Source organism: Lissotriton helveticus, chromosome 8 (genome assembly GCF_964261635.1).
Source record: "Lissotriton helveticus chromosome 8, aLisHel1.1, whole genome shotgun sequence".
Taxonomy (NCBI): Eukaryota; Metazoa; Chordata; class Amphibia; order Caudata; family Salamandridae; genus Lissotriton; species Lissotriton helveticus.
The window spans coordinates 62,106,746-62,124,219 of record NC_136069.1 but is presented as its reverse complement, the minus strand read 5'-3'; the positions used below and the strand labels follow the sequence as shown (position 1 = coordinate 62,124,219).

The following is a 17,474-nucleotide window of genomic DNA, read 5'->3' as shown; positions in this document are numbered from 1 at the left end:
GGCGCTAAAGTAAGAGCCGGACATGCGTGGGGACATGATGGGAGACCTGTATTGAGACAGATGTGTAGAACAACGCCTACTCCAGATTTAACCATGCATGCCACCTTCTATTACCTTCTAAATAAGAAGCATTGGCAAGGCCCATAGAGTTCGCCTATGTGGCGTTGGCAATGTCTTTAGCCATGTTGGACAGCAGAGCAGCTGTTGGACAGCTTGGCTGAAAGTAAAGGAAACAAGCATTATCAAAGTCAAAAGTCTTGTATTTGTGAGAATTCTTGGCATTGTCACTGTTTTAGCCATGTTGGACAGCAGGGCAGCTTGGCTGCAAGTAAAGGAAGCAAGCATTGGCAAAGTCAAAAGGTCTTGTATATGTGACAGCTCTTGGCATTGTCACTGTCTTTAGCCACGTTGGACAGCAGGGCAACTGTTGGGCAGCACGGCTGAAAGTAAAGAAAAAAATGCTATTATGCAGGTAGAGCTGGCTGTGTCATACCGGCTTTTTCTCTTTCTGGTTAGCCATGCTACGCAGCAGCCACTCTGCAGTGCTACATCGCTTAACAGCACAACGATAAAGCCAACAGCTCTTGCTTAGGCGAGACAGATTGGCTTTGCCAATGCTTGTTCTATATTGTACCTAAAAGACGTTAGTCCGTGCTGCATGCCACATGTTGCTGGATACTCAAGAGTACACATTTACATTAAACAGAAACACATTGAGAAGAAGGTAGGAGAGCAAAGGAGGTCTGTTGAGAAATTCCACAATTAGTTCAGGTGTTAGCGGGGCCGCAAATGAGGGGGGGGGGGGGGCGGTACGCTTACACCAAAGAAAACCAAGCAGAATGTATACAGGCAAATGCCACACATACTGCATTTTGCAGCGCAGACTAAACTTGAACTGTGGAGTGAGTAAATCCCACCCCCTTTGCCGGGTGTGGCGTTACCGCCAAATATACCAGGGCACTCCGAATGAAACCCCACCAAGCTTCCACTTTTCCTTTTTTTTTGCTAATCAGTCCTTTTATTCCCCTTTAGAGGCCTCTTTTTTCCCTTTTTTTTTTTTAGAGTTTAAAACAGTAAAACGCTTGCTTCTAAATGGCTTTAAAGATAGATTGTGAAGGTAAGGATGATTTCAGACTGGTTAATCTGTGTTGCACAAACACTGATTCAGTTCCAGCAACTAACTTCTCCAGGACAAAGCCTCCAATCCTCACCTGGGACTGGGCAGGCGGGAAGAGGAAGATTTGTTCACCAAATTACAAAAAAAGTTATAACAGATTTACATACTAACATAGACAATTTTAAAATTGGATTTTATGAAATAGCACTTACCTATGGTGGATATCTCCTGCTGGATAGACCCTTTTCGATAAGACAAACCTTTGTCTTCATATCCGCTAGATCCCTTGCGAGACATGAGCCCTTTTTTATCTTGGAGCGAAGACCCCCTGCGGAATGTTGGAGACTTATCATCACGCTGGAAAGATCTCCTGCGGAATGATACCCCTTGGTCATCTTGCTGGACAGACCCCTTGCCGAAAGTCACACTTTTGTCATCTTGCATGGCAGATCCTTTGCGAGATGACCCAGCGGAAGAAACTGGTGAGGCAGACCCGATGCGAGGAGTACCATCAGTTTCCTCTTCCTTTTTGGACTCCGTTGAAGAGTCCACACCTTTTTCATCTGGCTGGGAGGGCACCTCGGCAGACACACCTTCTTCATCCTGCTCGGTAGATCTCTTGGGAGAGGTCTCATCTTTTTCATCTCGAAATTTGGATTCTCTACGAGACCTGGCACCTTTTTCAGTCTCCCAGGCAGACCCCCTCCGGGAAGCCAAGCCTTTTTCCCCTTGCGGAGTGGATCCTCTGCGGGACGGCGTGCGTTTTTCAACACGCTTCATTGAAGCTCTTCGGGAGGTCGCACCTTTTGACTCTCTGCGGGACCTCCTGCTTTGTTCCTCTTGCTCACTAGACTCCTTGGGGAACTTCACAGCTTTTTCATCTTTCGAGGTAGTCTCCCGGCCAGAATCGCCCTCTTCAGTAGCATTCCCTTCCTTCTTGGGTTCTGTGTCAGACGTGAGGGAGAGGAGGAGAGACATGTTTAATTTATTAATTCATTATATTCAGCATAGAACCAATATAAAGGCCTTCTTAAACTCACAACGCTAACTCTATATTTTAACATGTAGGAGAGGGTAATTCAATGCTGCGTTCCATAGTATTCTCTTTGGGGCATATGGGGCCTGACCTGATGGCGGAAATAAGATTAACACACTGTAGAGCCAGCTGCAACATACAACTTTTTAACCTAGAATATGAGAGGTATGGGAGCCTACACAAAAAGAGGTAAAGCGCTCCCTTTTCTCTGACGACATGAAATAGATATTGCTTGCCTCCAAGAAACTCATCCTACAGATACAGAGACACCTAACTTAGCTAAAAGAAATGTCGGGACATCTCTATTCCTCCACTTACTCGGCTTATGCTGGAGGAGTATCTGCATAGGTGTGCCCTTTATTCTGAAGCAGATAGAGAGGAACAATACCTCTTATTCGGTGGCATGTTAGACGTGAGTGATCTTAGCATCCTGAACATTTATGCACCCAATACCTATGACTCTGTGCTTTGTCCCAAACCTCAGAACTCTGTATAAACTCCACTCATATGGGCAGGGGACTTTAAATGATTAATGGATCGAACACTGTACAGGACCCCTCTAAGGCTGGATACACAACTGAGAATAAAACACACACTACAAGAGGCTATGCTCAATATAGGGTGTGTCGATTTATTGAGAGAACAGCAGCCACTCGCCAAGGAACACTCATGCCCTGTACGCTGGAACCACCGCCCAGCTCCAGAAGAGACTGCAGCGGATCCAGAACGCCTCGGCAAGACTCATCCTCGACATCCCCCGACACAGCCACATCTCCGGACACCTCAGAGACCTGCACTGGCTCCCGGTCAACAAGAGAATCACCTTCCGTCTCCTCAGCCACGCTCACAAAGCCCTACACAACCAAGGCCCTAGATACCTCAACAGCCGCCTCAACTTCTACACTCCCACTCGCCAGCTGCGATTGTCCAGCCACGCCCTCGCCGCCGTCCCCCGCATCCGAAGAGCCACAACAGGAGGAAGGTCCTTCTCCTACCTGGCCGCCAAGACCTGGAATTCCCTCCCGACCCACCTCCGCCTGACCCTAGACCACCTCGCCTTCAGGAAGCAGCTCAAGACCTGGCTGTTCGAGCAGTAGCAGACCCCCCCTCCCCAGCGCCTTGAGACCCTCCGGGTGAGTAGTGCGCTATATAAATGTTCTGATTGATTGATTGATTGATGCCGCTCTTCGACCCACAAAACACCCGTAGATTAGACTGGGTACCAATGTTCCCTCTAATTTATTTCCTCTGTGTGCAGCAATGTAACGTCTCTGTGCACTGCAGCCAATGCTATGTGCGTCAAGAAACTGCCATTGTATGCAAGAGTTACCTGGATTTCCACTTTTGGCCAAACAGGCATGCACTCACATGTTTCTTTATTAGCATTTGTTACGCTAAACAGGTTTATAAACCTGCATTGTGCCTTAGTCCTTTTGTGATGCAGCTTTTCCCTGGCATTCATGCTGCATGAGAGGTAGAGCTATTTAAGACTGAAAATCATAGTGAGGGTTGAGCTATAGGCGCAGGGATTTGCTTGAGAATGGAGGAGGGGCACAGGTGATAGGGAGATCCAGATATGATAGATTGGATGATCTTGAAAACGTTCGGACGGTGAGTGCACTAAGATTGACTGGAGTTGTGCTACCCAAGGCATTTAACCCCTTCACAGCTGGGCAAATTCCCCTGCTGTGCTGGGGGCGGGGAGGGGGGCATGCACAGCGCCCCCGTGCTCATGACAAGCTCAGCTCGTCATGAGCCACGGTGGTCGTGTGCTCATGACGAGCTAAGCTACTCATGACCACACCCGTTTCTTTCGAGCGCTCGCACAGCAGGGGAATTTGTCCAGCATGCGAGCGTTCTAACGGTCATGACGAGCCGAGCTCGTCATGAGAACACGAGCACCATGGCTCATGACGAGCTGAGCTCATCATGAGACTCGAAGGTGCTAAGTCATTGCTAAGGTACTGAGGTGTCGGAGAGTGGTTACTTTAATCAGCAGTGCTTGATGAAGTGAACATATTATATTATATATTTGACCTACTTTGTCGCAGACATGCTGGGCTATCTTTTCACAGGACAAAATTGGAGGTGCATGTATTCTGAGCAGGATTAGGACTCACTGGCAGGCACTGTGAGAAACTGGCACTGAATTCTGCCTTAAGTACAGAGCTCTCAATCATGTCCCATCATAATCACACACACACTGTTTTGACTTAATAAGGCACATGGCTGTGACTCAGTCCACAGTATGCAGTGTCATATAGTGCCCAATAAACTGCAAATACACATTTGTAAAACCTCATCCTCTTAGGTAATGCACAATGAAATAATACATGAAGCATCCATGCATCTCAGCATAATTTGTGTAAACTGGGCTGGTAATGGAGTGACTGTTTATGTAAGAATGTGTGTGGTGCACATTTCCATACCATGTGGATTTATTACAGTAGGTACTGTACAGTTGTTACTATTACTTCTACATCTATAAATGCAAACTATGTTTGTAAATGAAACGAATGGAAAGCTTTATTTCAGGTTGAAGGGAAGCCTACATGAACCAAGAAGAGGCAGGCAAAGGGTTCACACCCACTCAGACAGTGGTGCTGCAGTTACTCATAAAAATGTTTTTGTCATCTATGCGAAGTCCAGAGCAAATCCACTTTCCTGTCAAAACATGCAGTCCTCTATCTTTGCTAGCAGTGGCACGTAGCTAAGGTTTATGCATATTTTGTAAAGACCAGGCACATGCCAGCAGCATACAAATTATGCCATGGAAAGGCAAGGAAAATGGCCCTTCTGACTGTTGTTGGAATAAAAAAATACAGAGATTTACATGGTTTGTATGGTCCCTGGTGCCACTGCACCTGTTGCACGAATGGTAGCTACTTCTCTGGTACTAACATCAGCACACGCCCACTACAAGGAACAGTGAAGTGGTGCTTCTAAAAGAAAATGATACAATTAGTGTTGTGCAGATGTGTAGCTTCCATTGGTGCAGCAGGTGCAACCACACCGGGGCCCAGGGCCAGAGGGGCCACTGAAGGCTGACTATTGCTGTATTTGCATTTAGTGGCTGATTTATGCAAAGTAAAACTAGAAAACCTGTGATTGATCCCGGCTTTATCACATAACCAAATTATGTGACCTTAGGCAAATAGTTTATTTCAGCACTATGCCATTTTCTTCATTATCGTATATGAAAGCACCTTTAGATAGGCGAGTTCAGCATAAGAGGCATACAAACATATTGTTTTGATTTGCTAGACTATAATGTTGCTCTCTATACAAGAATGTGGGCCACATACAGGGTGCACATGACAACTTACTTTCCTCAGTTCATAAACCACATTGCTACGTGGAGAAGGGAAAGAATGGTTCTATTTTTAAAAACTTAGTGGCACATGCATCAAGCATTTTTGTCTTCGCAAACGGGACGATTCACAGAATCGGCCCCTTTGCGAATGCAAAAAATGCATTTCAGAAAAAGGGACCACTTCCCCTTTGTGAATTTTTGTTACAGCGTTTTTTTAAGAGCAGGCAGTGGTCCCACGTACCACTGCCTACTCTTAAAAAATGAAAAGATTTTTTTTATTTTTATTTTAGAAACGCATCCAGTTTTCCTTTAAAGGAAACGGGCTGCATTTAAATAATTGCTTTATTTAAAAGCAATGACAGACATGGTGGTCTATTGACCCCAGCAGGCCACCATCCCTGTGAATGTTGTGATTCCTAGGGGGTTGCGAATTGCAGCCTACCTCATTAATATTCGTGCGGTAGGTCATGTGCAATCCCCTAGGAATCGCGAAAAGTGTTCAACACACTTTCATGGCTGCCGTTTTGTGATTTCCTAATTGCAAATTACAAGGATTTGCAATTAGGAAATCGCAAAAGGGTTTCTTCATGCATCTGACCCCTACTTTTAATCAGTGTTGTGCACTGATGTAATGTGACATATTAATGCCAAAGCTTCCGCGTGTTAAAGGTGGATTTCTGTATTTTGAGGAGGCTTTGTCTTATTTTAGGTGATGTTTGCTGCATGATTAATGGCGGGCATTTCAAGGCTCAGCTTGTAAAAGGGGCCTTGGCACAGATGCACTTAGAGCTATCGGGCTGATCTTTGTCTGCAAGCATCAGCTGTCCCTTCCTAAACACAAACAATGCACAGAGCACTTTAAACTCAACATTATTACCAGGCATTGGAATAATGCCAATTGATGCATGGCAGTGAAAGAATACAATAATCAAAAATGCCACTGCTGTCTGTATATCGCTGTAGCCGCCAATTTCACCAAACGTATGAAGCAAGTAGTGTGTGCGCGCCCCTTGTGACAAGCCCTTAATGTACCTCAGCGTATTTGTTATTACCCCATCAACCCCCTGCCCTCCTCCCATCTTCCTCACACCTCTGTCACATTGCAATGACCCCTGTGCCCACAACAAACATCAAAGTTTCTTTCAGCTCACGGCGCAGTCCCAGTCAATCGATTACGCCCAGCTCTGCCTGTGACCCTCTGCAGCCACTCCCCACCTGCCTCTCCACACTGTTTTGCCTCCACTTCTCCCTGTGGTTTTCCATCATGCAAGTCAACATGTGGAGAAGTGTGGCTCAATGGTTAGAGCGGCAGACCCTGATGCAGAGGTCGGCCCGGGACCAGGGTTCAATTCCCGCCTCGGCGGGTCTTTGGCTCAATTTCCTCAGACCTGATAATTCTCGCCTCGGCGCCTACTCTAATCATGGGTCCCACTCTGCAACTCTGGGCAATAGCTTGCTTAATCTCCACAACGGGGTGTCCTGGAGGGGGCATCTCACAGGGAAAGCCAGGATGGGTTCCACAGCGGTATACAGCGCCAGGATGCCCCGAGATGGGGCGGCAGTGCGCTTTACAAGTATACACACATTTACATTTACATTATTTAAAGCAGATGCAAAAGGTCTCTTGTGTGAATTGTGAAGTCTGCGCGCTTCACTCTACAGACTGCGCGCTCGGGGAAGTTAGAATGCGCGTGCGGGCGCGTGCACACTTTACAGGGGAAAATGCTGGGTACTGGTTACTGCTACTGCCGCCCCAGCAGTAAACACCACTCAATACTTGAGCAGATTCCTGTCAGATCATGCCCCCTGCTGGTGGAGTATGCCCTGGGAGATGCCCCGGGGGGGGGCACAGAGGCAGGAGCCCCCTTGAGACTTGCTCAACAATGACTCTATAGCAGTGGAAACATTGGGCACAGCAACAGCAGACTATTTTGAAAGCAATTGGGGAACTACTCCTTCCTGTAGTAATGAATGGGATGCTATGAAGGCAGTACTACGGCTGAAGCTTATGATATGTGGAGTAAAAGAGCAGTAACAAAAGGAAAACAGCAAGAGAATAGACTGGCTAACATACTGCATGCTTCGTCTACACAACACACATGTGAGCAGTCACTGCTAGCAGCAGAACGGGAACTGCAAGAAGCATGGGATGGATTATACAAATACACACTCAAGGTATATCATCAGAGGCTCCACAGGGAGAGAGACAAGCCGAGTATGCCACTGGCCTCGCTATTAAACAAGGAAAGTCTGCGTACTCTGATCTTAGCACTACGCACTCAGATATAATGATATATATCACAGAGTGGCAGTAGCCACTCTTTAGTTATATTTAAGATAACCAAACATAGGAATTCCATTCAGTTTACACCATTAATAACTGTGCACCCATTTGATGAATCTCCCAGAAACTTTGCAGACCTATTCTTCCTTCTACATTGGCAGATGATGCAAATGTTTGCGGTGATTGGTGAAGGGGTGTAAAGATAAAAGGGGGGTCCCAAAATGCATTTTTCCACTACTTCATTTTCATAGACTTTTGTATCTTGCGTAGTGTAAAAATGGCTGAATACATTTGCATGAAATTCGGCAGGATTAGACATTATGGTGCACAGATGATCCTTTTGGGGACTACAGGTAGGTACTTTTTACTTATAAGGCATTTTAACTTAGCAATATCTGTTGGTACAGTATTTTCGAGAAATTTGACAGTATTTCACAGACACACTGCATTACATAGCGATGACAAGTCATTATGGGCCCGATTCACAGAAGTAACTTAAGACAAAATCCTAAACTTACTACAATGTTGGTATTCACAGAAGGCACTTACTCATTTTGGTATTCACAGACGGCTCTTACTCATTTCGGTATTCACAGAAGTTAGGACTCCTAACTTTAGGACTCCTAAATGCCTTCTGTGAATACCGAAAGTCTTAAAGTTAGGATTTTTCTCAGTTTAGGAGTAGACAAGCATCCTGGGACCGGTTTCAGGGCATCACCCTTCATCTGCCAGGATAGCTTCAATCCAGTGGTGTAGTGAGCACGGGACCCACGTCTGGGCATACCCTTCCCACTTAGAGAGACATATGCAAAAGAAACAATTGATGGACGGTATGCTGGACAATGCAAACATTCAACCCCAGTTACAAAGATCTGGGTTAAATCCATCATTCAATAACACTCCACTGTATGCCACTCCAACCTACAACACTGTACTCTATGCTATACCACTGTAAGTAACTCCACTCTGCGTAAATCCCCTCTACCCTTATTTCACTCTATGTCACTCCACTCTACACTACCCCAGTGTATGCTTTTGTACTCAACCCCCCTCCGCTCTATCCACCTCCACTCCATGCCACTCTATTATGCTCTGCACATTAACACTACTAAATTCAACAACAGTCTATACCCCTCCACTATGCCACACTATAACCCACTGTATAGCACTACACTGTACGATAATGTACTCTTCTCAAGGCCACTTTACAACACGCTATAGAACTGTACTCCACTTTACGCATCGCCCCCCATGCTGCTCCCCCAAGTTATAATATACTGTAATATATCAAACACTACTCTATTGTAGTACACTTTGGCACTGAACTGTATGTTACTCTATAACACTCATCTGTATGGCAGTCTATCCCACTACACTCTACCAGACTGTGCCACACTGTACTCTGCGCTGCTCCACTGTACAACACTTAAATCCACCCTATGACACTGCTTTGGTGTACTCTACAACTCTTTCCGACACACTTGCAACACAGCAGTTCAGTCCATCGTACCAAACACATCACTCGACAACACTTTACTCCATTATATACTATGCCACTCCACTCTGCTCGATTCCATACCACTGTACTCTAGGTCATGTTACTCCACTCGATGCTACGCTACTCCACTGGACTACACTGCACTCTATTCCAGAGACTGGGAGGCGCTCTTTCCTGCAGAGACAAAGGAAAAAATTGCTCCCTGAAACTATGGGCCCCGCCCTGGCTCGGAATCCCCCGGTACTTTCCACCGACACTAATAGGGATGCAGTGGCCATGTCTCAATGGATAGGCGATATGGTGACGTCTATCGCACCTGCAAAACGGACAATGTCCCGGAGGGGGTCTCCCTCAGCTCCATGGTTCTCAATGGAGTTAAGGGTGGAAAAGTCAGCCTGCAAGAAGTTAGAGCGGCTATGGAGGGTGAATTACTGCGATCAGGTGAGGGCACGCTACAGAGCCGCCATTCGCGTATTCCATAAATCTATAAAAAAAGCAAGGAAACTTTTTATTACTACTTCCATTCAACAAGCGGAACATTCTAGCAAAGAAGTATTTAAGATAGTGCAGTCTTTCTTTAAACCGAGATGCATTGAGCTGGAGGTTACCCCGTCGGATATACTTTGCGACAGCATCTCAGAATATTTCGGTAATACAATCAAGAAAGTGTTTGACACTTTTACCCTGGCGGGACCTACTGTAAAGTCGGACTTAGGGGAGGCTAGGGTTCCCCCAATGACCCTATGTCAATTCCAGCCTGTTTCGCTTGATGCGGCCATACAGGAAAAAACAGATTCAAATCAGGATCACCCAATGACCCCTGTCCACCAAAGCTATGGAGTCTGATGGCGGAATTTATTGCGCCCACTCTCCAACACATCTGGAATATGTCCATCTCTACGGGAGTGTTCCCGGAGAGTTGGAAGCATGCCACCATCCTCCCATTGAAAAAAAAGCCGAACGGTGCTCTAGAGGACGTAAGCAATCTTCGTCCTATCTCACTACTGGCGGCACCGGGCAAAATGCTAGAGAAACAAATTCAGCAGCAACTAAATAAATTCACGGAAGATAACAATATTCTCCATGAAACTCAATCGGGTTTTAGACCCGGTTTTAGCACCGAGACCGCCCTGATCGAGGTGGCCGAGTCAGTCAGGTGGTCACTGGATTCAGGGGCATCGGCAATGCTGGTGCTCCTGGATCTGTCGGCCGCCTTTGATACGGTAGACCACGGCAGGCTATTACAGCGACTGGCGGGGATCGGCCTTCGGGCTCAGGCACTCGGGTGGTTTCAGTCGTATCTGTCCGACAGATCTCAGAAGGTGGCTTTAAGCGCCTTTTCCTCTAAACAGGGCTCAGGCTCTCAGCCCGCTGCTTTTTAATATCTATCTGGCCCCGCTGTTTACGCTGATTGCCAATTGGGGAATCACTGCAATCTCTTACGTTGACGACACCCAATTGGTCTTCCCATACTCCGTGGTGTCGGAGGCAGCCTTTGCTAATTTCAAGGGGTGCCTTCGCGATGTGGCGAGCTGGATGAATACCAACAAACTGAAATTGAATGAGGGAAAAACGGAGGTAATCTTTTTTGGGAAAGGTGCCCGCCCCCCTGCCGTGCTCTGGTGGCCTGCTGAGACGGTCCAGCACCTCTCCCCAGCACAAAGGCTAAAAACCTGGGGGTTATGTGGGATGATTGTCTATCTTTTTTCCCCCACATACAGCAGGTCGTTGGTGGCTGCCTAAGCAAACTAAGGAACTTACGGAGATTTCTGCGATTGCTCCCAGAGGGATGCCGAAAAACGGTCATCCATGCCATGGTCACCTCTAGGCTTGACTATGCCAACGGCCTTTATTTAATCCTTCCGAAATCTCTGTTACAGCGGCTGCAAATTGTTCAAAACACGTCTGTAAGATTGTTAAAGCACGTTCCTTTTAAACACCACATCTCTCCACATCTACGCATGCTGCACTGGTTGCCAGTGGCTAGCCGGATAAAATTTAAGGCTCTCACTCTGGCTTACAGAGCCTTACACGGAACATGCCCGAACTATCTAAAAACTCGCCTGCCTAGATATTTTCAGGCAAGACTCCTCCGCTCCAACAGTCTGGTTCAACTACTCGTCCCTCGAGTCAGAAGGGCACGCATGGGCGGGAAGACTTTCTCCGCAAGCACTGCACTTCTTTGGAACAATTTGCCGTCTGGAATACAACAGGCATCCTCTGAAACCAGTTTTAGGAGATTGCTGAAGACCTGGCTTTTTACGCAGTAATCACAACTCCTATTACTCAGTCTCCTGCTGCTCACCTAGCGCCGGGACACTTCCTCTGGAGGTAACCGCTCGCGCTCTATAAGTCTCGGTATTATTATTATTCCACTGTAGAACACGTTATCCCACTTTATGGCTCTGTGCAACATTCCACCCTCAATCAATCAATCAATCAGGAAATTGTAAGAACGCTACTCACCCTAGAGGGTCTCAAGGCGCTGGGGAGGGAGGAGGGGGGGTTAGTCAGAAGTTCCACTCATCCGAAGAGCCAGGTCTTGAGGGCCTTCCTTAAGGTATCCAGGGAGGGGGTGCGTCTGAGGTCGATCGGGAGCTCGTTCCAGGTCTTGGCCACGACGTAGGAGAAGTCCCTTTCCCCTGCTCTGGCTCTGTGGATGTGTTCGGTCACGACGAGGAAGAGGCTGGAGGATCAGAGATCCCTTTTGGGTACGTGGAGGATGATTCTGTCATTGAGGTATTGGGGCCGGATGTTGCGTAGGCATTTGTAGGCGTAGATGAGTACCTTGAAAGTGACTCCCTTCTCTACGGGGAGCCAGTGGAGCTTTCGTAGGTGTTGGCTGATGTGTTTGCGTCGGGGGATACCGAGGACGAGTCTGGCGGAGGTGTTCTGTGTTGTCTGGAGCCAGCAGAGTAGGGACTTGTTGATGCCAGTGTAGAGGGCATTTCCATAGTCCAGCCTGATGGTGAAGAGTGCGTGGGTGACTGTCTTCTTTAACTTGGGTGGGATCCATTTGAAAGTCTTACGGAGGATGCAGACTGCCCACTGTTTCAATAGTACCACAGTACTTTCTTGATACTTCCAAGAGAGTTCCACTCTTTGCAACTCCACCTTACAAGATTCTACAACACTCTCCAATCCACGCTATTTCACTGTACACCACCCCACTATATCACATTCCACTGTACAACAGTACAATTTACAACATTCTCCTCCACTCTACTGTACCACAACCCACTTAATGGCACTCCATTCTATAGGAAACTCTACAATTTCCATACATTTTTATTTCAAATGAAAAAAACTATTGAAATTCAATGAAAAAAACAAAGGTTAAACCTTTGTTGTAGTTAGGAACATTTTAATAATTATTATTAGTTATAACTTAAGTTCAAATTTGATCCCCACCCAAATCTTATGACTCGTGCATATCCGTAAAAAGTGTTGTCAGCTCGCGAGCCAGACAACATGAACTATAACTCGCCCTGCAACCATGCACAGTGTTCTCATAAATTATATCATTTGAGATGTTATGAGTGTTGCTATGATTTAATTGTATAAAAGATGTAATATAAAAGGGTATACGCTGTGCATTGGGACAGCACGAGTTACAGTTGTTGGAGTCTGGCTAGCAAGTTGAAAACACTGTGTACAGAGGTGAGCAGGTCATAGTAAGTTTTGGGTGGGGAGCAAATTATAACTTTAGAATTTCTAATGTTTGTGTAGTTTAAGTTGGCTTTATATACAAATAATTAACGAGGATTTCCTAAATAAAACTTATCCTCAACCTTAGGTTCTTTCATTGAATTCTATATTTTTTATTGCATAAAATATGTTTGAAATCATACAATGTTGTTTAATATGGTATTAAATGTATAAAACAAATCTCTGGTAGCGCGGTACTTTAGCAAAACTTCAAAGTTCATTATGAGGATTGTTGCGGTGAAGAGTGAAGGGTCATAGAGGGGAGTCTGATGGAGTAGAGTGTCATACAGTTGAGTGTCGTTGAAGTGGAGTGGAGGAGAGTGTCGAAGAGTGGAGTAGCATAGAGTGACGTGGAGAGGCATAGAGTGTCCTGGAGTGGAGTGGCACGGAGTGGAGTAGAGTAGAGTTGAGCAGTGTGTCATACAGTTGAGTGGAGTATTATCGAGTGGAGTAGAGTGTCATACAGTGGCATACAGTGGAGTAGAGTGTCAGAGAGGAGGGTCGTACAGTAGAGTGGCACAGACTGGCGTGTCATAGAGTTTCTTAACGTGGAGGTGCGTAGAGTGGAGTAGCATGGCACAGAGTGGAGTGGCATGTGGTAGAGTGGGATGGTGTCATAGAGTGAAGTGGCATGTCATAGGGTGGAGTGGAGTGTCGTAGAGTATCGTTCAGAGTGGAGTAGAGTGTAGTAAATTGAAGTGGCATAAATTGTAATGGTATGTCGTAAAGGAGAGTTGAGTGTCATACAGTGGCATACCCTAGAGTGTTTTACAGTAGCTTGGTACAGAGTGGAGTGGTATGTCGTAGAGTGTAGTGGCATGTGTGGAGTGACGTGGTGTGTAGATTTAGAGTAGAGTGTCGTAGAGTGGAGTAGAGTGTCGTAGAGTGGAGGGGTGTGTTGTAGAGTGGAGGGGTGTGTCGTAGAGTGATGTGTCGTATAATGGAGTGGCACATAGTAGAATGGCGTAACACATAGTGGCTTGTTGTAGAATGTCTTAGAGTGGAAGTGCGTAGGTTGGACTGGTGTTTAGTGGAGTGGCATGCTATACAGTTGAGGTGCATGTCATAGAGTGGAGGTACGAGTGGTAGAGTGGAGCGGCATGGAGTAGGGTACAGTGGAGTGTTGAAAAGTAGATTGGTAAGTAGTGGAGTGGAGAGTCTTAGACAGGAGTGTCGTGCCATGGAGTAGAGTGGCATAGAGTGGAGTAGAGTTTTGTAAAGTGGAGTGGCGTAGAGTGGAGTGATGTGCTGTAGAGAAGTCTGTCGTAGAGTGTCTTAGAGTGAAAAGGCGTTGAGTGGCATATTGTTGAGTGCCGTGGAGTGTAGTAGCAAAGAGTAAAGTGGTGTATGTGTTGTAAAATTAACCCTACTAATTTTATTTTGGCAATTCAGTAGTACCGCAGTACTTTCTCAATACTTTCAAGAGAGTACCACAATACTCTGTACACTTCTAAAAAAATATATAAATCAATAAAAAGATTTTTTCCTACCTCTAAAGAGTTTTCTAAACTGCCTCATGACCACCTATACAGTCCCAAAACAATAATCTAGATTTCACACTAAAACCGAAAAGAAAGACAACGTGGGGTCTAAACAATATAGCTGCCTGTTAGACCTGTCAGCCCTTTCGGTGGTCCCTCCTAATAGTTATTTTTTTTTCCCTTACTGCCTCCTAACCCTTGTTTTTTTTTTTATGTCCACTGGAATTTTTAGGTGTTGAACTAGGGGCTAGGTACTCCTTGACCCTATAATTTTCCTGAGGCCCAGGTGCCTTTCTGACTGAATCTACAAGACCCACAAAATGGTGGCTTACAACTGCCACAACTGTTACCTCAGAACCTGGTGCCATTGGGTATTATGAGGAGTTCCAGAACTTTCTGGTCCACTCTAGACCCTCTGGACCTGGGCTATAAGTATTGGAATGTTGTGCGGTCATTTTGTGCGGACTGAGCGGAGTAAGAGGACACACCGGGCAAGAGCGAGCTGGAGTCCAGGCTGAGGTGTGAGGAGGTGGGCGCGTGGGAGAAGATCTGACAGCCTCTGGGGGCTGCTTTCCCTTCACTGCCTGACGCCCCCCTCATCCGTAGATCTGACCCGGCGGAGCTGACTCCTTACGTCTTTCGTGAGGTACCGGTGAAAAGTGTCCTCTCCCCCAGCAAGTAACGCTGGACCAGATCCAAGTGGAACTTACAAGTAAGAGTGGCAGGAACTGTCCTATATCGGGGATTATTGCCAAGAAGACAGGAACTCCCGAGGAGTCAACCCCCTAACTGGTAGACTTTAGTGACAGAGCAGTGGGGTTTCCCTCAGCGTCCGAGACTTCTACCATATTTCCCTTCATCCTTGCTGTCGCCTGGAGCCCTTGCGCGTCCAGCTTCTTAGCTGTTCCGACGCATCTCACTGGAGCTTACCCTGGGGTTGGGCATTGTGTGGCTTCATCGCCGCAGACTCTGGGCCGTCCCGCACTCTCTGCGTCCCCGTGGACTCACCACTGCCAGCCTGGGTCGAGCCTCTGAGGAGTGCGTGCTGTGGGTGTCATTTGTACGCCGGTGCCCCTGCTGTGGAGATCCTCGGAACCGGCGTTGACAGAAAGTGAGCGCCGCCTCAGGACTGGTTGCCAGGTTACGGAGGCCTGAATAGAGCCCCGGCCGGCGTTGGTAGGAAGAGCGCCGGAAGGTGTAAGGCGGGGTTGGAGGAGCCCGAGGGAGGAGTTGACCCTCAGTGTGAGCGTGTGGGGGAATTGCGCGGAGACCGCTGGAGAGGCTGTAATCAGAGCGCGACCTGCTTCCATTGATTCAGGTAACAGCAGTCATCGAGGAACCCTGATCCCTCGGATTTCCGGGATCGGCTGTTCGCCTGTCAGAGCCTCACGCCTCGAAGTAAGCGGGGTGTTGGGCCTAGCGGGAAGGGAGGCAAAGCACACAGAGACCTCTGCCGGACCTTAACTGATCAGACTCCCTGGCCCCGGAAGGAGAGAGTGAATGGTGGGCCCAGGGAAAGGAGACCAACAGGGTTGCACTGTAGGGATTTCCTTGCTACGAAGGATCTGAATGCCGAGAAACTGATACTGGCTGTCTGCAGCTGTCTTAGAACTGGCATTTGGCGAGATACCAAACTGAGGGCATGTTGGTTGGTTTAAAGTAGTGTGTAGCTATGCTTGTCTAACAGTGTGAACCACACTACATTGCCAAATTAATTCCTGAACTGCCTTCATTTAGTGAGTGTATTGCACTGATAACTTTATGCTTAAACGAGTTAATGAGTTGGCCTTCCTTTTTCTTCTTGGCATTCATCTGCTTGTTTATTAATGCATACAGCTGCTTGGTACTTTATTGTGTGAATTGCTACAAAGCTGCATATACGGCCTATGTCTCTTACTTTTGTATGGAAATGAGTCCTTGATTGAAATGGATTTTCACAGTTACCCTGCATACTAATGCTATGATTAAATAAGGTTTGCTTAAGTAATGAAATCTTATGTCATGACATGCTTTTATAAGTACAAGTGATCCAATAGTAATGTCTAAAAAGTTAACTTATTAAATTGTGAAGCAACCGAGAACCTAATTGAAAGGAAACCCAACAAAAGAATATTTTTATAAAGCGCTTCTATTTTTCCAACAAGGTGTGGTGTCTTCTTTTTGTGGATGGGCGCTGGGTTAACAGGTTAAGTGTGACGCAAGCATAACACTTTTGCCTTTGGGTTAGATCTTCCTACTCGGTGCCAGGCTACCCTATGTGGACTGGTGATCCCCAGGTCCAACATAATTGGTGTTCAGCGGTGGGATAGAGCTTGTGCTTGCGGCCACTTTGCAGTAGCCTAGTGTACTCCACGGACCTACACCTGGAGTTTTTTCCTGGCGGACTCCCTAATTATTTTTTTTGTTTTTCCAAATTTACTCCTGGTGGTGGGTGGAGGTAGCTTCTGATTCCCTCTTAACTAATTTCTTCCAAGTGGCTGTCCCTGACTCTCATTGGCAAAATGGAATTTGCTCTGGAAGAATTAGAGTCCTATACTGTGGCTCAACTCCGAAAATTTTGTCAAAATATGGGAGTGTTCTTCAAGCGTGGTGCTAAAAAGGGGGAACTCCAAACCAGCTTGAGGGCATGGGTGGCAGCTCACCCAGATGGGAAGGAGGAGGAGGAGGAGACAGACCGGGACACTGTCATCGGGGTAGATGGATTGTACCAACCTGAAGTGGGGAACCTACTACCGGGTCCTAGGACACTTTCAAGGGAGGGCAGCAGTGTCTCTGGAAGAAGCTTAACCGAAGCTGAATTAGCTGACCGGAGGGAGAAAAGACAGCTGAAGTGGGAGTTAGCCAGGTTGGAAAAGGAGAGGGAGGAGCAGAGGATGGCTCATGAGTTAAAACTCAGAGAGTTAGACCTCAAGGCCCTATAAGCAGGGACTCCCAGTACTCCTAATGGTGGCAGCGAATCCAAGGATACAACCAGGGAACCCAGACCCTATTTACCAAAGGACGTAGTCGCCAGCTACAGCGCAGGGGATGACATTGC

General features: G+C 46.8%; 1 protein-coding gene across 2 annotated transcripts in view; it reads right to left on the bottom strand.

Annotated features, from left to right (window-relative positions):
* Nucleotides 1–17,474, bottom strand: part of CFAP44 (cilia and flagella associated protein 44) — a 969,845-nt gene that overhangs the window by 705,959 nt on the left and 246,412 nt on the right. For both annotated transcript variants that reach the window (XM_078656625.1, XM_078656626.1), the window contains one exon: nt 1,330–2,061. In XM_078656625.1, the coding sequence (XP_078512751.1) occupies nt 1,330–2,061 (732 nt within the window). The remainder of the gene's footprint in view (nt 1–1,329; nt 2,062–17,474) is intronic.